The 26,368-nt window shown below is 44.7% G+C and overlaps 2 protein-coding genes across 2 annotated transcripts in view; both read left to right on the forward strand.

Annotated features, from left to right (window-relative positions):
- Positions 1-9,393: 9,393 nt before the first annotated feature.
- Positions 9,394-26,368, forward strand: part of LOC311325430 (myosin-7) — a gene marked incomplete at both ends in the record, with an annotated part of 29,418 nt that continues 12,443 nt past the window's right edge. The window contains one exon of the mRNA XM_084458133.1: positions 9,394-9,594. Within this exon, the coding sequence (XP_084314259.1) occupies positions 9,394-9,594 (201 nt within the window). The remainder of the gene's footprint in view (positions 9,595-26,368) is intronic.
- myh7l (myosin heavy chain 7-like) lies at positions 9,734-20,651 on the forward strand (the record flags this gene model as incomplete). The annotated part of the gene is made up of 35 exons (XM_084457871.1): positions 9,734-9,871; positions 10,586-10,742; positions 10,831-10,858; positions 11,003-11,138; positions 11,222-11,314; positions 11,677-11,740; positions 11,848-11,946; positions 12,040-12,143; positions 12,343-12,481; positions 12,580-12,698; positions 12,786-12,935; positions 13,024-13,194; positions 13,307-13,616; positions 13,705-13,778; positions 14,179-14,384; positions 14,477-14,600; positions 14,679-14,815; positions 15,025-15,280; positions 15,461-15,703; positions 15,781-15,957; positions 16,045-16,190; positions 16,289-16,379; positions 16,473-16,862; positions 16,967-17,093; positions 17,177-17,295; positions 17,377-17,573; positions 17,689-17,872; positions 17,983-18,148; positions 18,273-18,397; positions 18,966-19,274; positions 19,364-19,567; positions 19,655-19,951; positions 20,047-20,151; positions 20,309-20,404; positions 20,499-20,651. The coding sequence occupies exons 1-35, from the start codon at positions 9,749-9,751 to the stop codon at positions 20,649-20,651; spliced, it is 5,619 nt and encodes a 1,872-aa protein (XP_084313997.1). The 5' UTR covers positions 9,734-9,748.

The following is a 26,368-nucleotide window of genomic DNA, read 5'->3' on the forward strand; positions in this document are numbered from 1 at the left end:
CTGGAACCGCGGGGCGATCTGGATCAAGACTGAACGGAGCGGGTCGAAGTTAGAAGGAAAGACTCTTTAAGGCCGTTTCTGCCTCTGCGTGTACGAACCCCCACCTTGTTTCATACGACTGATAATCCAGAAATGGTGCGGTTTGTTGATGCTGTAGTTTATTGATTATTTTGCCGATGCCAGTCACCAATCCAGCATTTTATAATCCGTGATCATGAGTTTACAGTAATTAAGCATGTCACTGATAATAGAATCCACTGGTTCTGGTGTCATTCATTCAAGATGTAATCCTCTAGGTAGGTGGTTCATATTTCAGAAACTCATAGAATCACTAACTTGAATGTAGTAAAATCCAGTAAGGTTCATTTTCTGTATCCAACACACTGGTTTTGTCCCATTGTCAGAAATCCCTGCTGTTACAGTTATTTAGTATCTTAGTAGAACGTCTGACAGTTGAAGAGTGTCTAAGCTCCAGTCTGGTCTGACCTTGTCTGGGTATAAACTCTTCCTGTTGTTGTAGTTCTTGTGGGAGGTCACCACCCACCTCACGCTGCAGAAAGACAGACTTCTCTCATCCAAAATGGCCGCGCTTGTTCCTCTCCCTGCCTCTTCTACCAGTGCGCACGTACAGACCGACCGTCCCGGGTTTTGGAGCGGCGTCTCCCCTACTCCCTAGCCTGCTGGCCACGCTAGCCCCTCTGGCTCTCTGCGCCCGTCAGGACCCCTCAGACGCGAGCAGACACATGTCCTCTCCAGCTTCCATAGGACCCCCGTCTCGGGTGTCCGTTGCTATTGCCAGAGTTCACAGACCAGAAGCCAATGACACAGCAACTACAGTGTGAACCTGATAATTGGAGCTTGTGCGGGCTTATGAGGCTAAGAGGATAGCACGCTTGCTTATGTGAGCACTCTCCCAAGAGTCATTTTTAACATTGGGCATGTTGTGTAACAACTTTTCTTTCACAGTAGAAAGCACCTTGAACTGATCAAAACGGTCATGACTCGCTCTGCTGGTCCACAATAGTGCATGGATGTATTTTGAGCGTTGTGTATTTTGAGTGTTGGGCTACCCTGTAGAAATGTCAGATGAAACATACAAGTCTCCCTGTGGGTGTGTGTGTGTGTTTGTGTATTTATAGTTGTAGCCTCTGTGCTGTGTGGCACACCCGCGTCCCCATTCTTAGACTCAGCTGTCAGCTGAGGCCTGTCTCCGTCAATCAATTTCCCTCTAACTATACTCTCTGCCCATTCTCTGTCCTCTCTGTTCACACGTGACCTCGCTCTCTCGTCTCCGTTCACACCCGAGCTCGCTCTCTCCTCTCTCTCTCTCGTCTCCGTTCACACCCGAGCTCGCTCTCTCCTCTCTCTCTCGTCTCCGTTCACACCCGAGCTCGCTCTCTCCTCTCTCTCTCCCCCTCTCTTACTGTCCTCCCTATTTCTCTGGACAGGTTATCTGGATTCTGGAATCCTTTTCCTCTCTCTCTGTCTACTACCCTTCCACTCTCTCTGAACCAGGCCAGGTCCAGTCTGGCTTATGTGCGTTGGCTGGCTTGTTTCTGTTCAGGACTGGTAGGACGGAAGCTAGTCATGCCACTGAAATAGCTGTGAATTGAAATGACATGAAATAATGTCTGATCAATTATGATAGGTCTTTTCCACCTTAGCGGCACTCAAAGCGCTTTACAATGGCCTCTCATTCACACAGACATTCACACACCAATGGCGGCAGCTGCCATGCAAGGTGCTAACCTGCTCATTGGGAGCAATTTGGGGTTAGGTGTCTTGCTCAAGGACACTTCGACATGTGGACAGTCGGAGCTGGGATTCGAACCGCTGACCCTTCGTCATTGAACGACCCGCTCTACCAACTGAGCTACAGCCGCCCCACATTAATGGTAGTGGTCAGTAGCTAAAGCAGTTACACTGATGATTCCTGTTACGTTAACTATTTGCTGCAATTGGTTCAACTTCTATTTCTGGACAAAGGTAAGGGATAAACCCAGATAACCAGGGGTGGAGAGCTGGTCGGCGACACCGCATTGACCTCCGGACAATCTCTATGCACCCCCAGTGGAGACCGTGTGTCTCTAGCTCATTCAGGGGCTTAGTTGTAGAGTCTGTGGCGTGGATAGTGGCGTGGTGGCGAGACTCCGCCCCCTCGTGTTTGAGTTGGTCGGGTACACGTCACTGACCTCCGGGCAATCACTGCACCCACCGGTGATGACTGTGTGTCTCTAGCTCACTCAAGGGCTGAATTGTGGGGTCCGTAGCTTGGATAGACTGGCGGGGGCGGAGTCTGGGACCACTGCCTCTTGTGGTGGCAACATAGAACTGCAGGTCAACAATGGTACGGAGGGAGGGAGGAAGGGAGTGACAACCGGACATTTGCTATCATTGGTGCGCTGGCTTACAGCCACGCACAAAAACAGGGAGAGAGCAGACAGTGGGGTCTCCCTTCTCCCCTGTCTACTGTACTGGTCTCTCTCTACGGCTTCTCTCAGTCGTCCTTCTCTCTTCCCCTTCTCTCTGGCTCCCTCTGTCGTCACTTAGCCCACCTCTGACATTTCTAGCTCCTGTATTTCCCACAGTACCCGTATGCGTCTCTGTGCTCATGGGTACGGGTACTCAGCTGGGGTGACCCCGGGGCCTTTCCACATGTTCTCACTATGTTTACAAGGGTGTGAACACACGATCTCCCAGAAGAACCCCAATAGAAAAGCATGCAGAAGAACAGATCGCTCTCCTCTCCACCCCTGACCAAAGATTGGACACGAGCACTTGGATTGGTCCCTGGGGGTGACCCCTGTAGGCGCCAGCTGCTCCTGGCTGCCCTTTGAGGAAGGACAGTAAGGACAGGTCTGTGTGTGTGTGTGTGTGTGTGTGTGTGTGTGTGTGTGTGTGTGTGTGTGTGTGTGTGTGTGTGGGAGCGTCAAAGCTATGTGACAAATAAAAATAAAAACGTCTTCTTCTTCTTGTCCACTGTTGTATTGTATATATGATTTTCCTCCAAAAGTATTTGTAAGTTATTGATTCTGAGTAAATGACCAATATGAGTGTATTGAGGTCGCAACATATCTCTCACTCCAGTCAAAGTTAACAATTTAAAGAACTTTGCTGTAACCTGGCAGAAGAACAAATCAACCCTATTAGTCCATTCAAAGAGCAACAAAGTTGGTTTATTTGCTGACATGACATTACTGCCACCATGTGGCCAAAAGCTGTATTTGTAGTGCTAACATGTCAACATGGGCCAAGTACTGAATGACTTAGCTGACAGTTGCCTGCTGCACTGGAATATTGTGGCTAGAGTCTGACCCACTGGCATGTAAACCATTCAATGACAATGCTGGATTGAAATAAGATTAATTTTGAATCTTGCAGATCGCTTTGTCTATAGGGGATAACTGTGATAGCCAGTGTGTTGGCAGAAATAAAATACTTTTTTTTTTTTAATCCGTGGTATGCATTTAACAAGGTGAGGAAAGTCCTGCGCTTGGTATTTTTGCTACTGTAAATCACCTAGAATGTGCACAGTTTCATAACAGTCTTCTAAATATTGACTTCTGTTTGTTCTCTACCGTCATTTAAAGAAATCCTAGAATTACCGGCATCTCTCGACACATATCGCAGAAGAAACCAGGCCAGATCTAGCCTGGCTTATGTGTGTTGGCTGGCTTGTTTCTGTGCGGGACTGGTAGGACGGTAATGTCTGATAAATAAAGATGGGTCTTGTCACCTGGACACATCAGTTCCAATGCTTCCAATGCTAATTCAGCACAATGAGAGCGGGATAGCCAGTTAGCTCATGGGCTCACAACAACTAGCAGCAGCTTCCATAACATTAATGGTAGCGGTCAGTGGCTAAAACAGTTACACTGATGATTCCTGTAATGTTAGCTATTTTGCTGCAATGGGTTCAACTTTTGTTTCTGGATAAAGGTCATGACTTGCTGTTTTGCACTTCCCTTTAGGTGGTGAATAAGTATACCCAAGACACAGTGGGTTATTTAGACATCTACTAGGATCTTGATATTATATTGATATGAAGATATGACATTTAATCTGCATAATAACATGATATGGTGGTGAATTAAAAACAGTGGTCAGAGCAGATTCCTGGTGCCACAGCACAGGTGGTGTTGTAGTCCTATCCCCAACTGAAAATATTGATCTAGTGATTACTCAACCCATTGCTAAATCACAAACTACTAAGCTATCCCATAGGAATGAGCCTATAACCATACCAGCTGGACAAGCTGACTTTGCTAGCTACCTAACCTAGCCCTAATGATATTGTCCTGCTCGATTGCTGTGCAACATACCAACTGACCAGTTGTTAAATGTATTTCACAACACTGGTTATTCTACTCACGAGACAGTGAGTAGAATAACACACAAATAAGCATCTCATGACAGGAATGGGTTGGTTTATTGAAAAGGGTTTATTTTAACAAATTGATGATAATGACAACATGAATAATTAATTCATGAACAAGAGAAGAATATCAAATGGGAACGATGGGAAGTATGAGTGTTGCTTGTTGCTATCTTGTTATTGCCTCTTTTCTTCTTCCTAGGAAAGCTGTCTTCCCTTGGATGGATGGATCCCATCAAGTCTGACAAAATCAGCGCCCAGATAGAAAGCGGATTTGGGCCATATATGGGCCGGAACTAAGCCACAAGGGCCAGATCTGGCCTGTATATGGCCCTGATCGGATTGCTGGTTACAATAAACAGTACAATGTACAGACGGGTGTTCAAATAAAGGAATGACCTGAAAAAACGAGTGGAGAAACACAATCAATGCAGATGCTTTCATGCAGGTGTACTGGATTATACAATTAAGCAATTAACATCATATCATGCTCTGTGGCACGGTACAGTACAGTATACATGCTGACCAGCTCAGTTGACCTCAATTTTATATTCAGATGGCAAGAGCAAAAGATCTGAGTGACTTTGAAATCCCAGAAAGCAAGCGGATCTGGGCCATATATGGGCCGGAACTAAGCCACAAGGGCCAGATCTGGCCTGTATATGGCCCAGATCCGCTTGCTATCTGGGATAGGTTTCATTATTGGGGCAGGGATGGTATGTAGCTTCAGTCACAAAGACTGCTCAGCTGACTAGCATTCCTTCAGTGACTAAAGGAACATCCTCATTCAGATCTATGGAAAATACATCAGTAAATAGGAAATTGTGGTTGAAAGCGCCTATTCGATGGCTCGTGCATTAGTGTGATTTGTAAGGAAAAAGCAGACACTCATGTGACTGAGAATGGGTCAGGAATTATGAAGTCCATCACTCTTTGTTTTTCTCAAAACTGTCAAATTGCAACCACTGCAAATTCTCGCTCAGTAAATCTACAATGTTCATGAAAAAATGTCAAAGTTTTCATGACGTAGATTTTTCAGAATGTTATCAAACTGATTTTTGGACAGTAGTTGCTGGAGGCGTCAACGATTGCGATGGGTGACATAAGGCTCATATTGCGCGACTTGGCCAATAAATGCTTCATCCCATGATACCTTTGTGTTGTTTTACAAGCGCCGCGTCACGTCCATAATGCTGGTGCACGGCAGCTGCCTGTGGCTCAAATGCCTGGGGATAGGGGTCGGGGTCAGGGCCAACACAACCAGCATCGAGGGGCGCAGGCACATCCCTCAGCTGTGCTGTATCGTTGGCACAGACTCTCTCAGGTTTATGTAGCAGTCTGCCGCCGGAAGCATCCAGGCAGCGCCATCTGCCCTTCGGAAGGCTGATGGCGCGCTCCACAACAGCGCGCGCCTGGCCAATGGCGCACATGGTAGTCCCCCCGCCCTGCGCCTCGTGGGCTGCCGAAAGGGGTGAGCAGCCATTGAGGGGATATCCACTGTCGCCTGCAAGGTTTATGAATGGTTTAGGCCTACAGAAGAAGTGCAACTGATGCAGGCCTACACGCCTACAGTTTCGACATACTCATCCGTGCCTATAAGACAGCCAACTTGCACAGCTCCGGCCTCGACCCAGATAGCAAGCGGATCTGGGCCATATACAGGCCAGATCTGGCCCTTGTGGCTTAGTTCCGGCCCATATATGGCCCAGATCCGCTTGCTATCTGGGCAGTCTGTGTTCCTCAGTATGAATGAGTCATGGGGACGACCCAGGCCACCGATCCACTACGTCAGGAGCATGTCCACATCACATACCACTTGGACATTGATAGAATGGTGATGCCTCCTATTTGCAAATGCACATGCACACTCAGGGCCTCAATAGCAACATGAGTGAAGACGATACCACCGATTACATTTGGGAAACCGGACCTTGCTGTAAATTGTGCTTTTTTGTTTGCCTGTTCACCCACCCTGTAAGGGAACCTTATAGAAGTGTGTCAATCTAAGTATACCTCCTAAAAAGCTAAAGCTAAAGGTAGGCTGGGAGACCCCTGACCTATCAGCCAATTCCCCTTGGAAGGTGCCGGTTGCCAGAAACCCGAGGGTTGTCAGGACTTGCAGTGGAACAGGCATGGTTCCTGTCCTACGTCTCTGTAGCACTGGGCCCAGTGTGGCACAGAGGTCCAACAGGACAGCCCTGGGTGGTCTGAAACGGCTCATAAGGCACTCGTTGTCACGTGGCCAGTAGGTCTTGCCGATCCCTGAAGACTCACCCTCTGAATTCCTTTCTCCTCCACATCATCCAACAGCAGTAGGCTACGAATAAAGCAGCCATTGTGCGTCGTTATGCATTGGAATTATATTCCATATGCCTTTTAATAACCCCCCAGAATAATATCAGTGCAAAGGCTTGTATATGGGCACAGATGGATATTAGCCTCCTGGCTAAATCTGCCGTATTTACATTTGTTGTTGATTGATATGCACTATCCCTTTTCAAATAAACAGAAATGTATGCAGTCATAATGAATCTAAATAATCTAAACAGGCCAACTTATTCCACCTCGGTCACGTGTCCTCAGCGTCCTCCTGTATGCGTGTGTCTCTTTGCTGGCGGGGCAGTCAGCTGTGGGTTTTACCTCTAATCCCATCCTAAGGCTCGGTCTGAAGCGACAACAGCAGCTGCTGCTGGATTCTCTCACTGCTGGTCCTGAGCTGGAAAAGCCCCAGGGGACAAGAGGACAGAAGAGAGAATAGGGAACACAGAAGAAGAAACCGCTACTGTTCTCTCTGTCTACATGCAAGGGAGGAAGGGGTTGGGGGGGAAGGGGGTGTAGTCAGTGGCTTTACAGCCTTTTCCACACACATGAGGGCACCCCCTCCCCCCCCCCCCCCACGCCATCCCACATAATGTACACATCGGAAACCACCTTTGACTCTCCAGTCCTTATCACGGATGAAAAATGTGCTGATATTATCCATGGCGGACACTGACAAGACGCTGACAGGCCCATCAAAATCCTCCGCGGGGCCACTGGCATCAGATCCATGATGGAACACACGCGCACGCTGAGAGCTGTCAACATCCTGAGTTATGAGACCCTGGCGGGCCGGAGCTGTGGCTATCACTCCCGTCATCTCTCACCACGGCTGCATGGGTTCAGATCCCAAGGGCCCTCGTGCTCAGTAGCATGGTCAGGCTGGTTTTGTAAAACAGCATTTCCGAGTGTTGTGGAGAAACGCCATTGTTGTTTTATCTGTGACCCTGCTTGAGATCTGAAGGATACGGAGTAGGCTAGATCTAGGTCTTTCTTTCGGGGAACCCATGTGAAATTAATCCACAGTGGCCATGATGGCAAAAAGCAAAGTTTTTTTCTTGCCTCCTTGTCTCATGCTACATTGACTGCTGTAATGCATACATCAGTATTAAACAGAACAGTGCAAATACTGTACATGACTGTGTGTCATCATGACAAAGACATGCATGACCCAGGCTGCAGCTGACATGACAGAAGGCACATTCCAGTTCCAGGGTAGGCTTATAAAATATGTTATGCATGCTATGCTAAGTATATCTTAATGAGCTATGTGTTAATGTGAAGCAATTGTTCAGCTACTTAACGCTTCTATCATCAGTTTGAGAAGCAGCCGGAACGCGATTTCTTTTTAGCACCTCACCGACCAAACTGAGATGAAGCAATTTGGAGCTGTGGTATAAATAGACTAATCTTCGGTCAAAACAAGCATATAAAAGCAGCCGTTTAAGATGCTGTCGTCCGTTTGAATAGGAAATATGTTGGGGATCAGACACAGACCCGGTGGCTTGGCGCCGTGGCGCGCTAACTGGCCTGAATGGCCTGCACCCCCCCCCCGGTCAACAAATCGCACGACAATCAGAATTGCCTGTCCGCACCCCCCCACCCCACTCCGCACTTGCCGACAGTTTATTATTCACAATCAGAAAGCCCGTCCATTTCGCGTTTACAAAACGGAACTGGAAGTGTTCCATCTCACCGCGTCGCCTCGTGGCCTGACTGGTGCTACATTTCCCGCCAGGACTGAATTCTTTCCCCAGTCCGCGCCTGACGTGTTTAATGGATGAATGTGACCTTGTCTTCCTAGAATACCACTTCTCACAATACCACAGATGGACTGATGGATGGATGGAGAGGGGATCTGTGTGGAGTAGAACAATGGGAGAGAATGGTTCAACACGTCCAACTGTACTTCTGTCCTATTTAACCTCTAAGGGTCACACAACTGTCACACAACATTTCGTGGCCAGGTGAAACTCGGATAAGTGAGCGAGGCAGAATAAAAGAGCAATCAGTGGGTGAGATAAAAGTGTGAGAGAATGAGAGATAGAGGGTCTTTAAAGAGTGTGACTCATAGAACAGTCATCTAAGATTCCTGGACGTGGTCCCAAAAAGCCACACCTGACTGAGATAGGCTCGGAGCTGGACAACAGTTAATACAGCCAAGACACTTCACCCAGTGGCCTGTCACTCCGGAGTCTGGAGTGGTGTTTGATATTGCATATTTGTGTTGATATGTGCGTACGTGTGTGTGTGTGTGTGAGCGGGGTCAGGGGCGGTGTGTGTCCTTGGCCTTTTAGGGCAGAGCCAGAGGGGGTTATATATCTGATCTCTGGCTAATCCAGTGGGTCCAGTGCAAGACAGCAGCCGACAATCCTCATCTGGCCTTATTGTACAGTAAGTTCCCATGTCTCTTTCTTTTATTCCCTTCCCATCATCTTTCCTTTAATAAGAGTTATTTGTTCTTATTAGCACCAGTATGCTACTAACTCTCCTCGTGTCTATCCAGGTGCAGCACTGAAGCCTGTGTCCTTCTCCATCTGCCCGCAGTCTTGAGCCTATAGGTAAATTCGTCCTAATGTTTACCATGGAAGGGAGCACTTCTAGAACACACTATTGTGTGTTTTGATAAGTCATGCGAGGCATACAAATGGACCAAACAAAGACAGTCATATGGTGTCCTGTGTCCCAACAGCGCAGCCATGGGGGACGCGGAGATGTCGGTGTTCGGGGCCGCCACCCAGTACCTACGGAAGTCGGACAGGGATCGTCTGGAGGCCCAGACACGACCCTTTGACATGAAGAAGCAATGCTTTGTGCCGGACCCCGTGGAGGAGTTTGTCAAGGCTACTATCACCAGTCGAGAGGGAGACAAGGTCACCGCGGAAACCCAGAATGGGAAGGTCAGTGATAGGGACCCCTTTGTCTTGATAGAACCATTTTACTATGCTCATGACAAAAAAAACAGCATATCTATTTCTTTACAAGATAGTTTATGATTAATGTGTTAGTAACTTTCTCATCTCTCCCACCCAGACTGTGACTGTCAAGGAGTCTATGATTATGCAACAGAATCCTCCCAAGTTTGACAAGATCGAGGATATGGCCATGCTGACCTTCCTTAACGAACCCGCCGTGCTGTTCAACCTCAAAGAGCGTTATGCAGCATGGATGATCTACGTGAGTGGAAAACACCCTGACTGGATTCTCCGATCTTTGACACTGTGGATGATTAGCCCTGTCACGCATAGAGGTCACTAGTGGACAGCTATTCAAAAGCTGTTTTCTTGTATATGCATGAGTTTTGATGGCGTATTTGCATATCAGCTACTGGAGTGGACACCAGAGCATCATCCCATACACTGCCACCTAATGGCAAGCCAATGTAAGTGCAAGAGAAATTGATCAAAACCAAGATGACCGATGGAAAGCCAGCAATGCCAAGTTGCTCATCAACATCTTGCCAATTCTTCTATAGTAAGAGACTCTTGCAGTTAAAAAAGGTAACATCAAGCAACAACTCAGGAGTCATGCAAATGCTACATTTTCCAAGTATTGATTTTATATTGGGAGGGAATTATGACTTGTCCACTAAAATGGACATCATGCAATATATCATGCAATAATCTATATGATTTTATTCATTTGTTTGTTAAATACGTATTAATTCAGTTGAAAGCAAAAATGCATGCTGTCCACCTGAGTGAACATGTAAAAATCAGTGTAAAAAAAAAAAATCACATCTTGCTTTTCTTGCCTTGGTTTCTAAAAAAATTCCTGACTGAGGTTGTCATAATTCATGCATGAAAGCGTTAGAATAAAATACATTCTTTCAAATAACTTTCAACAAATACAACAAAATATTTTCTCATGAACGTTGCCTCTCTTTTGCAGACATACTCAGGGCTGTTCTGTGTGACTGTCAACCCCTACAAGTGGCTGCCAGTCTACAACCAGGAGGTGGTGGAAGCTTACAGAGGAAAGAAGAGGAGTGAAGCTCCTCCTCACATCTTCTCCATCTCTGACAACGCCTATCAGTACATGTTGAAAGGTAAACACAGGCTAATGTTCATATAAATGCATGAGGTGTTGCTAATGATGGTGAATTCTAATATCAATATTCTGATATCTGACTACAGATAGAGAGAACCAGTCTATTCTGATCACGTAAGTTTTATGCATCTCTTTCCACTTTGCTATCGACATCACATAAATGCTTTGATATGCGACTTAATCTCTTGTAGTATGTTACTAAATTGTGAGGAATGCTACGGTATATGAAAGGTAGCTGGGTCTATTGTATGTTTGCAGTGGAGAATCTGGTGCAGGAAAGACTGTGAACACCAAGAGAGTCATCCAGTACTTTGCCAGCATTGCATCCTCTGGTGGAAAGAAAGATGCAGCTGCTCAAAACAAGGTCTTTAACCAGCTTGTCCTTTTACACACTGTAAAGTTGCTCTTTTAATATGATCCATTTAAAGTTGGAGATTTTTGAGCAAAGCCTCTGATATGTATCAATAACATTTCCAGGGTACCCTGGAGGATCAAATCATCCAGGCTAACCCAGCCCTGGAGGCCTTTGGTAACGCCAAGACCATCAGGAATGACAACTCATCAAGATTTGTAAGGTTCTGGTAGATAGTTAAAGCTGCAATCATTGCCAATACCAATATATTCCGCTAGATGGCAGTAAGAGACTTGTTTACAAATGGATGGCTAAAACGAATGGCCAGAGCCATATAAGGCACAGGGGGTGGAGCAACACAGGCAGTAACTCTGTAATAACAACAGCCAGGCCACCGGTAGGGATGAGTCATTGAAGTAGGACATTAGGACACTATGGCTCAGTGAAACAATCTGATATCAGGTGGTTTTAATTAGTTTTGTCAATGTGAATAAAATCAATGATTGCAGCTTTAATTTATCATTGACACAGAATATCATTATCCAGTAGAAAAACAACTAACATTAAGTTGTCTTTTTAGGGTAAATTCATCCGAATTCATTTTGACACTCGAGGGAAGCTGGCCTCCGCGGATATTGAGACATGTAAGAACAACACGACCTTACAGCCCACAATTCCTACCCATTATTGCATAGAACTTTAAAAAATGGCCAGGTGAATTTCCTTCTCTCCTGTGTGTGGTTCTATCCAGACCTGCTGGAGAAGTCTCGTGTAACTTTCCAGCTCAAGGCTGAGAGAGACTACCACATCTTCTACCAGATCCTGTCCCAGAAGAAGCCTGAGCTCTTGGGTCAGTGTAAAAGTGTGAGCGCCATTCCATACACGTGTGTAGTGAGTAGCCTGTCCATCTGTTCATGTCTTTCTCTCCCTGTCTGACCTCCAGAGATGCTACTGGTCACAGCTAATCCCTACGACTACGCCTTCATCTCCCAAGGGGAGACCACAGTCGCCTCCATCGATGACGCAGATGAACTCATGGCAACAGATGTGAGCCACTAACTCATTCTTCTTTGTCCAGAATGACAATTAAATCTATGGTGTTATTCTTGTGATATGAAAACATTTACAATGTAAGGGGTTTCATTGTGCTACATTATTTTGAGATAGACCTTGATGGTAGAAACATTTTTGATGTATATGACAGATATTGTTCTCTGACTAAATAGTGTTTTTCATTCTCACCCAGAGTGCTTTTGATGTGCTGGGCTTTACTCAAGAGGAGAAAAACTCTGTGTACAAGCTTACTGGCGCCATCATGCATTTTGGCAACATGAAGTTCAAGCAGAAGCAGCGTGAGGAGCAGGCAGAGGCTGATGGCACTGAGGGTGAGGGCTGGCTCAGAGCCAAATGGACCAGAAATAAGTATTACACGCCTGTACTGAGACTAGCTAAAACTATTACAACTCTTTATTTCCTTCTCTAGATGCTGACAAAGCAGCTTTTCTAATGTGCCTGAACTCGGCTGACCTCATCAAGTGTCTCTGTCACCCAAGGGTCAAAGTAGGGAACGAGTGGGTCACCAAGGGACAGAATGTCCAGCAGGTAAGTGGGTGGCTTTTCTCCACATGAAGATTCTCTTGATCTATTCACATGTGTGAATGTGGACTGCTGTTCTCTGTCACATTGCAGGTGAACTACTCTATTGGTGCCCTCTCTAAAGCTGTTTATGAGAGGATGTTCCTCTGGATGGTGGTGAGAATAAACCAAACGCTGGAGACCAGGCAGCCACGCCAGTATTTCATTGGTGTTCTGGACATTGCTGGCTTTGAGATCTTTGACGTGAGTTTGTAGATAGTGTTTGAAATATGAAGATTTCCTGTACTGATAGAGTGTCAATTGCAATATATATTCTGCCCCTCCTCCACAGTTCAACACATTTGAGCAGCTCTGCATCAACTTCACTAATGAAAAACTGCAACAGTTTTTCAACCACCACATGTTTGTGCTGGAGCAAGAAGAGTACAAGAAAGAGGGAATTGAATGGGAGTTCATTGACTTTGGCATGGACTTGCAGGCTTGCATTGATCTCATTGAGAAGGTGAGAAATAGATTTATATAAAATACGAAATAATAATGGGGGCATGTAAAATATTCATAAATTAATCAATGTCCTAATAACATCAATGTACACCCTTTTCCCTTCCATATAGCCAATGGGTATCATGTCCATCCTTGAAGAGGAGTGCATGTTCCCCAAGGCCAGCGATGCTACCTTTAAAGCTAAGCTCTATGACAACCACCTGGGGAAATCCGCCAACTTCCAGAAGCCCAGGATTGTAAAGGGGAAACCAGAGGCCCATTTCTCCCTGGTTCACTATGCTGGCACTGTTGATTACAACATCGGCAATTGGCTGGTGAAGAACAAGGATCCTCTAAACGAGACCGTTGTTGGACTTTACCAGAAGTCATCATTGAAGCTACTGGCTATCCTGTTTGCAAACTATTCCGGAGCCGATTCAGGTACTGTAGACACCCTCCTCCTCATGCACTTCAAGAGAATGAGTTATGAGTTATTGAGTTATGCATGTTTAAACAATTTCTCTTTCAGCTGCGGCAGAAGGTGGGAAGAAAGAGAAAAAGAAGAAAGGATCCTCTTTCCAGACTGTGTCAGCTCTTCACAGGGTACGTGGGTGGCTCTTCTCAAAATTGCAAAGCAAGACAGTGGTGAATACATACATTGTAGTAAATCACACATATTTCAATCAATCAATCAATCAAAGCTTTATTTATATAGCGCATTTCATACCCAGAGGCAACACAATGCGCTTTACAGAGAACAAGGGAGGTGGGCAGACATCCCACCCCTACATATTCAAGAGGGAAGCAAAAAAACAGTAATCACCCGAGGGCCAGATAAGTGAGCTGTAAAAATTCTTCCCTGACCCCTCTCAACGAGGCGATCGAGCAAGCTCCTGGAGTATGTTTGTCTACCGGCTAAGAACATTTATAGAGCAATAAATAACATTAAATTACATTTTCAGAGTAAGAGAGGCTAATAACATCATAATAATAAATGTCACAGGAGAACCTGAACAAGCTGATGACCAACTTGAGGTCTACTCACCCTCACTTTGTGCGCTGCATCATCCCCAACGAGACCAAGAATCCCGGGGCCATGGAGAACCCTCTGGTGATGCACCAGCTGCGCTGTAACGGTGTTCTGGAAGGCATCAGGATCTGCAGAAAGGGCTTCCCCAACAGGATCCTGTATGGAGACTTCAAACAGAGGTGTGTATATAAGTTGTACTACAGTACATTACAAAATAGTTCCTCTGAGATAGGAGATCGTCTGACATTATGAAATGCTTCATGTATTGTAGATACCGAATCTTGAATCCTGCTGCCATCCCTGAGGGACAGTTCATCGACAGCAGGAAAGGTGCTGAGAAGCTACTGGGATCTCTGGACATTGATCACAATCAGTACAAGTTTGGACACACTAAGGTGATATTTAAAGCTTGTATCATCCAAACCAAAGTCTCTATGGTAGAATGGATGTCACTAAAATACCTTGATTTCCAGGTGTTCTTCAAGGCTGGCCTGTTGGGAACACTGGAGGAGATGAGAGATGAGCGTCTGTCCAAAATCATCACTGCGATCCAGGCCAGGTCCCGGGGTCTTCTGTCACGTATTGAGTACCAGAAGATGGTGGAGCGCAGGTTGGTCTGTTGGTCACTGTGAAAACACCAGCATGGTCTCTTATCAGGAGCATATTTTCAGTTTAGTTTCAAAATTACTCAATGAAAAGTGGATTCCAATAGCTTTCACAGCCTTGTGCCCCAAATATATCCAGATCAATGTATTAGTATAGTATGCATGCATTTATATAAGGGACAAATTATATAAAGTACAAATTACTTTCCTCAAGGGATGCCTTGCTTGTCATCCAATGGAACGTACGTTCCTTCATGGGGGTCAAGAATTGGCCCTGGATGAAGCTCTTCTTCAAGATCAAGCCTCTGCTGAAATCTGCTGAGAATGAGAAGGAAATGGCCAACATGAAGGAGGAATTCGAGAAGCTAAAGGAGGCCTATGCAAAGTCTGAGGCTCGCAGGAAGGAACTAGAGGAGAAAATGGTCTCTATTCTCCAAGAGAAGAATGACCTCCAGCTTCAAGTCCAGGCAGTGAGTTTGCAGAAAATACCTTATTATACTTTGGCATCTGAGTTGAGATCATTAAAAATTATCTCGTAGCCTTGAGGATAAAGAAATGGGTGCAGAATCAAAGATTGCTCGTTCAAATCCTACATCACTGGAAAAACAGAATGACTTATTTGTAAAGTGTGCATGAATCATTCAAAACAGGAACAAGATAATCTTTCGGATGCCGAGGAGAGATGTGAGGGTCTGATTAAGAACAAGATTCAGATGGAGGGAAAAGCCAAAGAGCTGACAGAGAGACTGGAGGATGAGGAGGAGATGAATGCAGAACTGACGGCCAAGAAGAGGAAGCTGGAGGATGAGTGTTCTGAGTTGAAGAAGGACATTGATGATCTGGAGCTCACCTTGGCTAAAGTGGAGAAGGAGAAACATGCCACTGAAAACAAGGTAACTTCAGTCTTTAGATATTGAGACAAAGAAATACTATTCACTGTATTTGGTTTACTCAACATATGTGTTTACAGGTGAAGAACATGACTGAGGAAATGGCAGCTCTGGATGAAATCATCGCCAAGCTGACCAAGGAAAAGAAAGCTTTGCAGGAGGCTCAGCAGCAAACGCTGGACGATCTGCAGAGTGAGGAAGACAAAGTCAACACTCTGACCAAGGCGAAGGCTAAGCTGGAGCAACAAGTTGACGATGTACGAATGCAAACAAAGAACATTTTGTAATGGAAAAATATGCAGGCAAAGATCTAACAATGTTCTTTTGGTTATTCCCCAATGCAGCTTGAAGGGTCTCTGGAGCAAGAGAAGAAGGTTCGTATGGACCTTGAAAGAGCCAAGAGGAAGCTTGAGGGAGACTTAAAGCTGATGCAGGAGAACGTGATGGACCTGGAGAATGATAAGCAGCAATTAGAGGAGCGGCTTAAGAAGTATGACGATTTGGCATAAAAAAGCACATATTCTCAATTTGCACCTTGCTCCGGGATCCAAGAGCAGTTCAACTGATCAACCAAAATGTTTTCAACAGGAAGGACTTTGAGGTCAGTCAGCTGAGTAGTAAGATTGAGGATGACCAGATCATAATAATTCAACTGCAGAAGAAGCTGAAGGAATTGCAGGTACAATAAAATAACAATATACGTACGTACATCCATATTCAATGTAAGTATGTCAGGTTTGTTTTACAACAATGAAACTTCCTCTGATTCTAGGCCCGCATTGAAGAGCTGGAAGAGGAGCTTGAGGCAGAGAGAGCTGCCCGAGCCAAGGTGGAGAAGCAGAGAGCAGACCTGGCCAGGGAGCTGGAGGAGATCAGTGAGAGGCTGGAGGAGGCCGGTGGAGCAACATCCGTCCAGATTGAGATGAACAAGAAGAGGGAGGCCGAGTTCCAGAAACTCCGCAGAGACCTTGAAGAGTCCACTCTGCAGCACGAGGCCATCTCCGCCACGTTCAGGAAGAAACAAGCTGACACTGTGGCTGAGCTGGGAGAGCAGATAGACAACCTGCAGAGAGTGAAGCAGAAACTAGAGAAGGAGAAGAGTGAGCTCAGACTGGAGCTGGATGATGTAGTCTCCAGCATGGAGCAGATTGTTAAGAGTAAGGTAAATATTCCTCTGAGTGCAAATATAGTGGAGGTGGTTTAGAGCCACATCCTTTGGGGAGGTAGCCCATCGTAATGGTTTTTGTGATGTTTTTCATCTTTAAGACTAATTTGGAGAAGTTCAGCAGAGCTCTGGAGGATCAAGCCAATGAGTACAAGAATAAGTCTGATGAATTCCAAAGATCCCTCAATGACGTCACAACTCAGAAAGCTAGACTTCAATCAGAAAATGGTATGTAGATGTTTGTTTTTGTGTAATAAACTTACAGAATGAGTAACAAGGTAAAACATGTTTCTCTCCCTCTGACCTTTCAGATGAACTTGTTAGACAGGTGGAAGAAAAGGAATCTCTAATTTCGCAGCTCACCAGGGGGAAGAATTCCTACAATCAACAGCTTGAGGACCTAAAAAGACAACTGGACGAGGAAGTCAAGGTAATTGCTGGTGAATATATATCTTATGAACATAACGCCTTTCACATGAAAATGACATTGCTCTGTCTTTACTCTTCCTAGGCAAAGAGTGCCCTGGCCCATGCAGTGCAGTCTGCTCGCCATGATTCTGACCTGCTGAGAGAGCAGTATGAGGAGGAGCAGGAGGCCAAGGCTGAGCTGCAACGCGCCATGTCCAAGGCCAACTCTGAGGTGGCTCAGTGGAGAACCAAGTACGAAACCGATGCCATCCAGAGGACTGAGGAGCTGGAGGAAGCCAAGTAAGCGAAAAACATTTCTGATTAACAAAATCCTGAGAGGGTTTAAGGTGCAATGCCATGCTTGACTGATTTTGTGCCTTTCATATTCATGATTGCCCCTTACCATTTAACTTAGAAAGAAGCTGGCTCAGCGTCTGCAGGAGGCTGAGGAGGCTGTTGAGGCAACAAATGCCAAGTGCTCCTCGCTGGAGAAGACCAAACACAGAATCCAGAATGAGATTGAAGATCTCATGGTGGATGTGGAGAGGTCTAATGCTGCTGCAGCCGCCCTGGACAAGAAGCAAAGAAACTTTGATAAGGTATGTCGTTTTTTTCTGTTCACTTGTGAGAATCATAATACCTGAATTTTACTTTGAGAAAGTAATGCGCTGCGAAATAATACAGTTTGTTTGGCCTTATTTTGCTCCAGGTCCTGGCTGAGTGGAAGCAGAAGTACGAGGAGTGTCAGTGTGAGTTAGAGGGCTCCCAGAAGGATGCCAGGTCTCTGAGTACTGAACTCTTCAAGCTGAAGAACTCCTATGAGGAATCTCTGGACCATCTGGAGACCATGAAGAGGGAGAACAAAATTTTGCAGGGTCATTATTCAATGATCTCAATCCATCGACTGAAATGTTATCCACAATACAATGTTTAATTACATGTTGACGATTTTGTAATGCAAATATGACCTTTTGAACACTTTACATTCATATTTCGCAGAGGAGATCAGTGATCTGAGTGAACAGGTTGGTGAGGGAGGAAAGAACATCCATGAGCTGGAGAAGACCCGTAAACAGTTGGAGCAGGAGAAGGTTGAGATTCAGGCAGCTCTTGAGGAAGCTGAGGTAAGATTGAGCTAGTTTCAAACTTTTGTGCTGGTTATTTTGTTTTTTTATGTTCGATATTTATGTTCCCAAGATTAAATCATAGGGGGATCTTTTATTAAAAAGGGCTCTGTCTGTTCGTTTGCTCAACTCCAGAGACCACCACTGGGGGTACTAATCACAGTCAAGTTCCCTTTCTCCATTGCCAATACATAATGCTTTGTACGCACAAAAATAGACTTTGCTTCATAGTAAAAGTATAGTACAATCTACTCAGGGAGTAGAGTTTGAGGAGCTTCTCTGGTCCTTGTTTTACATTCTCGTAGATTAGGGTCGAGGTTAGGTGCATTGTGGTGGGTAGATAATTACTTTTTAATTACACAAATCATTTTATATTGAATCCTCACTACAGAAACAATGCAATGTGCAGTATCAGTACAATAAAGCTGCAAACGAATCCTTATCTTTTACACATGCTTCCACCGCTCCATTGACACAGAGGTGTCATGCACCGCTCACGGGAGACAACATGTTTACTGTGCACTTGTTGACTGTTTACTTTGCACTTGTTGACTGATGCCAACTCCAGGGCTCCCTGGAGCACGAGGAGGGAAAGATCCTGAGGGCCCAGCTGGAGTTCAACCAAGTGAAGGCTGAGATTGAGCGCAAGCTGGCTGAGAAGGACGAGGAGATGGAGCAGTCCAAGAGGAACCTGCAGAGGACCATTGACACCCTGCAGAGCTCTCTGGAAGCAGAGTGTCGCAGCAGGAACGAGGCCCTCAGGCTGAAGAAGAAGATGGAGGGAGACCTCAATGAGATGGAGATCCAGCTCAGCCAGGCCAACAGGCAGGCAGCGGAGGCCCAGAAACAACTCAAGTCTGTCCAAGCTCATCTGAAGGTAAAGAAACAAAACACAATGATCCTTGGTTGAGCTAGGAAGCACTCTGTAACAGCAGTAAAATATTTGGAATTTGTTTGATCTTTCAGGATGGCCAGATGCAGCTTGATGACTCTCTCCGAGCCAACGACGATCTCAAGGAGAACAATGCCATTGTGGAGAGACGCAACACCCTGATGCAGGCGGAGCTGGAGGAGCTGAGGTCAGCGCTTGAGCAGACTGAGAGAGCCCGCAAGCTGGCTGAGCAAGAGCTGCTGGACGTCAGCGAGAGGGTGCAGCTGCTGCACTCACAGGTAAAACTAAACCATTGCATTACTTAATAAAGCCTATTCACAATGGGATTTCACAACAATATTAAGCAGGATTTCCCCTATAAATAGAATACCAGCCTGTTGAACCAGAAGAAGAAGCTGGAGGCCGACACATCTCAGCTTCAGACTGAGGTGGAGGAGACAGTGCAGGAGTGCAGAAATGCTGAAGAAAAGGCCAAGAAGGCCATTACCGATGCTGCCATGATGGCAGAGGAGCTGAAGAAGGAGCAGGACACCAGTTCTCACCTGGAGCGCATGAAGAAGAACATGGAGCAGACCATCAAAGACCTGCAGCACCGTCTGGATGAGGCTGAGCAAATCGCCATGAAGGGAGGCAAGAAGCAGGTGCAGAAGCTGGAGGCCAGGGTGAGTGTCATTACAAGTCACGCGTCGACAACTAAAACAGACTCACAATGTTGCTTTGCCTTTGGTTTGTCGTAACTCTTGGTTGTATTGGCCAGGTGAGAGAACTGGAGGCTGAAGTTGAAGCAGAACAAAAGAAAAGCAGCGAGTCTGTGAAGGGCGTCCGTAAATATGAGCGCCGTCTCAAGGAGCTAACCTACCAGGTACAGTATATATACATTGCTCTGTATTACAGTATCTAGTAGCTGAGGGAATCCATTGACTTCATAGTCTAACACATACTGGACATTGTATTATTTAACTGGTAACGCTCCAAGCAAACAGTAGAGTTAAGAACCTGTCTATGTTGTTAATTCACAGACTGAGGAGGACCGTAAGAACATGATCCGTCTCCAGGACCTGGTGGATAAGCTGCAGCTGAAAGTCAAAGCCTACAAGAGAGCTTCAGAGGAGACCGTAAGTGTTGACGCTATCTTAACCAAACTGAAGAGCTGTCATCTCTCCGCTCTGGTAGTGATGTTTGTTGTGGTCACGGATTTCCCTGTGGAAGGAGGAGCAATCGAACACTCATCTGGGCAAGTTCCGCAAGCTGCAGCATGAGCTGGACGAGGCTGAGGAGAGAGCTGACATCGCCGAGTCTCAGGTCAACAAGCTGCGCGCCAAGACCCGTGATGTGGGAACCAAGGTCAGTAACCATCTATGATGGCATCGGACGCTGGCTCATGCTGCCCCCTGTTGGCTGTCTTTCTTTCCACTCTAATAATTGTTTGTTTCCTTTATTTTATTATTTTATTAAATAAGCCCTCTAATAACTAAGATACTCTTGTCTCTCTTTTCTCTTTTCTTTTCAATATCCTTCATCATCACAGAAAGGGTTTGATCAAGAGTGAAGCTTTGGATTCTTCTGAATTTGTTTTAAAAATCTGCTGTGTGCATTAGCTTCATCACTGTTCACATCCTGTTATTGTGTGGAATAAACACCAGCAGTCTGACATTCTGTCTCCTACCTTCTTTCCCAGCACTGTTTGGTTGGTTGATTTCGTTTTCAAATTAGCCTTTAAAGTTAAAGTTTTAAGTAAAGTTATACACCCCAAAGAAATAGAAAGGTTTATTTAAGGCTCCACTGCAGTCGTAGCCACAAGTCTATGTTCAGTAGTATCTGGGTGATCATGGGTATTATCTGTGTCAAGCATGCTCTCTGAAATTACCCCAAGGATAAGAACTGAGCTTGCAGGCCAGAGGAACATGAGAGGGCCCCACGGCAGTAGTGAAGTAGAATATGAGGGCTTAGGTGTCTGAAATATGAGGTGATGATTCCTAAAATAGAGAGAGAGAGAGATAAAACAAATATATTGTTCTTAAAATAGAGTGTTAAAGGAAGCGTTGAGGCGTCAAGGTCATACAATAAACCAGTGCAGATGGCCGGGCCTTAGACGATGCCATGCATAATCACACGCAGCTGGTCGTCCTTAATCCCTCTGCCACTCAACCACACACACTCCTCTGGAGGGCTGATTTATAACTTTTTATACATCATCAACTTCTTCATCATATTGTGATCTAAACAGTTAAGAAACTATCCTTAAAATGTAATTACGGACAATATTTGGCAAATTTGAAAATGTGTACAATTTAAATTTAAATATTGTTCAAATATGGTACAATCACTCAAGATCTTGAACTTTTGCCGTATGTGAGCAATAATTAATCCCATCGCACAGAAAAAATCGGAGTCACTTTGTACAATTAGCTATGCAAAACAGCAGTACTGCGAGCAGGATTAATCACACTGTGAAAGCATCAACTCCCAGTGAGACCCTCCCAGTCATCCAATGGGTAATTACAGTGACACTTATTAGGGTTAGTGAAGAGGAGCATTAATGTTACTATTAATCAATTGTCGTATCATAATCATAATCTTATCATTATATGGTTACTTAATCATCTAAAATAAAATGCTTGGGTGGGTCAAAGCATTTTGTTTCAGTTAAGTAGAAGAGAAGTCAGTCCTCACCTGCTGGCGCCTGCAGAGTGCTGCTAGTTCGTCAGGCCTCAGTCTCAGTGCGGGAGGCCGATCTTGTGATTAGACATAGGAGTCAGAGGGAGGAGGGCTATAGAAACAGAATAGCACCGTACTGATAAGACCCGGTCTGCCTCCATGTGAATACCATCAGTCATGACCCTTCTCTTGTTGCACATGTCTAGCCACCATTAACACCCCTAATGGACAAACAGGGTTCCATCAGCTAGGACAAGCCTGCACTAGTTACTACATGGAAACACATACAGACAAGGCAAGTTTATTTGTATAGCACATTTCAGCAACAAGCAACAAAGTGCTTTACATAAGACATTAAAAGCATCAAGACAAAGTGCAACATAAAAGGTAAAAATAAAATACAGTCATAAAAGTTACAGTGCAGCGTATGAATAAATCATTATTTGATTTAATAAAACGTAGCAGCAAAAAGAAAAGTCTTCAAAAAGAACTGAGAGTTGCAGCAGACCTGCAGTTTTCTGGAAGTTTGTTCCAGATATGTGGAGCATAAAAACTGAACGCTGCTTCTCCATGTTGTCTTAACTCTGGGGACAGAAAGCAGGCCTCTGCCAGATGACCTGAGAGGTCTGGATGGTTCTTAACGTAGCAGCAGATCAGAAATATATTTTGGCCCTAAAACATTCAGTGCTTTATAAACCAACAGCAGTACTTCAAAGTCAATTCTTTGACAGACAGGAAGCCAGTGTAGTAATGTACTGTGTGCCAGGGTACTAATCCACAATCAGATGTGGTATCTGATGTGGATTAGTTCACAGATAAACTGTGTTGATGAGATTATTCAAAATGTGGATGTTGAAGAAATTAGATCATGCATTAGCTTTGATTGAAAAGAGTGACACGCCTAACAGTACCAGTGTACAATTTTTTAAAACATGATATAGTTACAGTTAACAATAATATAGTTACTGTAAACAATTGTAGATTAACACTTCCTTGAAATTTATAACATTGCCTTGTCCATTTGTTGTTATCAGTACTATCAGTTCTAGCCCTATCACCGTTGGATAGAACTGATAACAACAAATGGACAAGGCAATGTTATAAATTTCAAGGAAGTGTTAATCTACAATTGTTTACAGTAACTATATTATTGGTAAAAGTGGAAGCAGGCTAGGGACAGAGTCCATGTACTAACTGTGTATTAAAGAACATAATGTTTAAGTGGTAGGCTCAGAGCGTGGGACCAATATCCATTACCTGTGAGCACGTGTGTAGGAGGTACAGTATAGTGATCGCAACCTTAATGTAATCTCGCTTGTTTGAATCAAATCAATAATAGACCATATGGAATTGGTCGGTATGCAACCCAGTGGTTAGAGCGCAGACCAGAGACCACGCCGGGCCACTTGACGACGTCAGAGCTTGGCTGTTGGCTGAGTTCCCATCAGTCAGTGGCTACTGTTGGACCCTCGAGCCAGGCACTTAACCCCATCGCTGGCTCATAACATCCAGGGGTGGCGGTCAAGCTGACTGACCCTGCGCTCAACTCGGAGACAGAAGCGCAGGAGACCAATTTCCTCTCGGGGGATATGGGGATAATACAGCATAACAAAGCAAACCAATCAGCAAACCAATCAGATACAGCAATCAAAGCAAACCAGTGATTGACTTAAATATCGGTTCTCATGTTTCTAATAAAGAGCTGTGGTTTGACACTGGGCAGCTACAGGTCAGTGTTATCCTCACTGGGTCCTCAGCAGAGGCATGGCATTTCTCACTTAGTTTTGTCACCCTGACGCCAGCTGTCAAGTGAAGTTAAAGGGAACCGGTCAGAATGAAGTAATCTCAACACTTGTCATCAGCACTCTACTCTCCTTTTATCTCTCGACCTCTGGGAGGCTGTGATAAGCGTTAATTTATTTACTTCAAACTAAAGAGTTTAAAGTTACTAATAGTTAAAACTTACTAAAAATTACTTATTTTAAAAAACAATAAATAATAAATTTCATGCCTTAATATAATCCTTTTGAATTAAAGGTTAATGATAATAGATATCAACATAAAACAAAGTTCAGAAATTTGTGTTTGGTAGATTTTTACTCTATTGTAACAATTCTTCTTGGCAATACATTTCCTACCATTAGAAAGCCTTTATTTCCCTTTTAAATGGTTCCCAATTTGTAAGGAACATGCTAGAACCATACGCAGACACAACAGCCAGGCAGCTCCTCCTCATGCTGGTCACCATCCTGGTCACACATGGCTGTGGGATGTCATCCCGTTCCTCAACCAGAATTTGTCACAGGTTTGCCAACATGGTTGTGTTGGTCACTCAATCACGAACAGCACACCCAAGATGATCCCATAAGTGTTCAATTGGAACACTGGAACACTCCCAAATTCTGGAGGTACTCTCTAATAAACGCTGCTCTGTGGGGGCGAGCGAGGTCTTGTGATCCTGGAGGATGGAGTTCGGTCCCAGACTGTTGTCCTTGTTACCGATAGACTTCAATCATCCAATCCACCAAACAAGAGTCAATAGCAACAGCAGAATAAACAGTTTGGCATTGGCAGAGATGATTTATCACATTTTTCATGGGTGCAACCCACATACTGTACTCAGCTGTGCTGCTCATCCCACAAATGCATGCTCCTTACAAATGGGGCACCATCAAAAGGGAAACAGGTTTTCCAACTACATACAATTTATTGCCAAGAAGCATTGTTACAACAGAGTAATCATCTACTAAACACACATTTCTAAACTTTTTGTTTTATATTTATTTTTTGTTTGACATGGTCTGTACATGTTTCAAAATTTTCTGTGGTTTGACCGGCAGTCGAGGGACCCCCTCTCATCACTTTGAGAACAACTGATTTCTGTGACCTTCCACACGTCATCAAAGCTTGAAGAGCCACATTCCCAGGATGTCGGTATCGTGACCGAAGCCAGAAATCATAAACTTGATGCTGCTCGGCTCAACGATGACTCCACTGCAGTGCTGGTATTTTAAAGACAACAAAATCAGAGTCGAAGGTTATTCGTGACGCCCTCTTTATTTTTGCCAAAGAGAAAAGTCAAAGGGCGTGATCAACTGCTCCGGCTGATCCCACTCACAGGCAGCGTCTGGCCCAGGAAAGCCCAGAGAACAGCCTGTTCTCCTCTGTCAGTGAGGGGCACTCTGCCGGAATGTAACAGGGTTATCTTTGTCCTCAAAGACACAACGCCATGTCAACAAGACTGCAGCTAAGGGGCCAGGCTTTCACTGGCTGCTGAGTGGATAATGGAGTAGGGGTCTACTACGGTGACCTTAGCCTCCCATTGGTCAAACAGCCCTTCATTGTGCATCTTTATGATGATCTTTCGGTGAATCTAAAGCATGTCACCTGTGGCAAAAGTCTGTCTGTGCTGCTCCACACTTGCCGCCTGGTTAATCTCACTGCCCACATGTTCTTTATTTAGACGGGCCCTTTGGGATATCTGATATTGCCGTTCGTGTTCCTGTAAAGTCCAGACCATGATGACCAAACACAATATGTTACCAAAGTCACATATTAACTCCTCTTAAGCCCACTGTGTAATTGAGAACCCTGCATGACATGCTATTCTGAATATCACTTGTGAAATCCAATATCTTTTTATTTGTGTTTCTTCTAAACAATACCAGTAGCGTATATAAACAGACCTTCTTGTGGCATGGTAAAACATGCTAGGAATCTAAGTGATCCGCTTATACATATTTGTTCTACCACTGAACTATGTTAATGCTAGTATACATTCTCATTATTTTCACCTATCTATACCTCACAACTTAAGCACTCAGTCAGGTTTTAAATTAGGGTTTGACTAATTGATAATTATCTATATCAGCTACAGTTCACTTTGGAAGTCAGCTTAATGGCTTGCTGTATCATTACAATGTATATTGCATAGGAAATAAATTCCTAATAATGTGTGAATACATGACTAGAACACAGGGGGGATTTGATCATGTATTAGGCCCTTTAAATATTTGCTGTTTATGAATATCTTGATGATTGATGACAAAGGAATTCTTCCCTTGTCTATTTAAAGATGGAGTTCACTTCCCTTTACTGCTTGAGAACCGTGATTAATCACAGGGTTCTATGGTGTTCCTAATAAGGACTAGTCAGCAGCTCCATCACTGATAAGATACCCGCTGATTTCTATATTGCCTTCCTGCCCCCCCCCTTCATGTACCCCACCAAACACAGACACAATAACATTCCCGGCCCCTGAGATGCGCCTCCATATTTGGCAGAAGGGCTTCATTTATAAAGGGCACACATGGTCAGAGCCCCAATAGGTCAGCTTTCAATCTCAAGGTAAGAGAGGGGGACAAAGGGTTTGGAACTAACGCCAACTTTTGATTTGAAAGATATAAGTACAAATGGGGTTC

Source organism: Borostomias antarcticus (genome assembly GCF_949987555.1).
Source record: "Borostomias antarcticus genome assembly, chromosome: 24".
NCBI lineage: Eukaryota > Metazoa > Chordata > Actinopteri > Stomiiformes > Stomiidae > Borostomias > Borostomias antarcticus.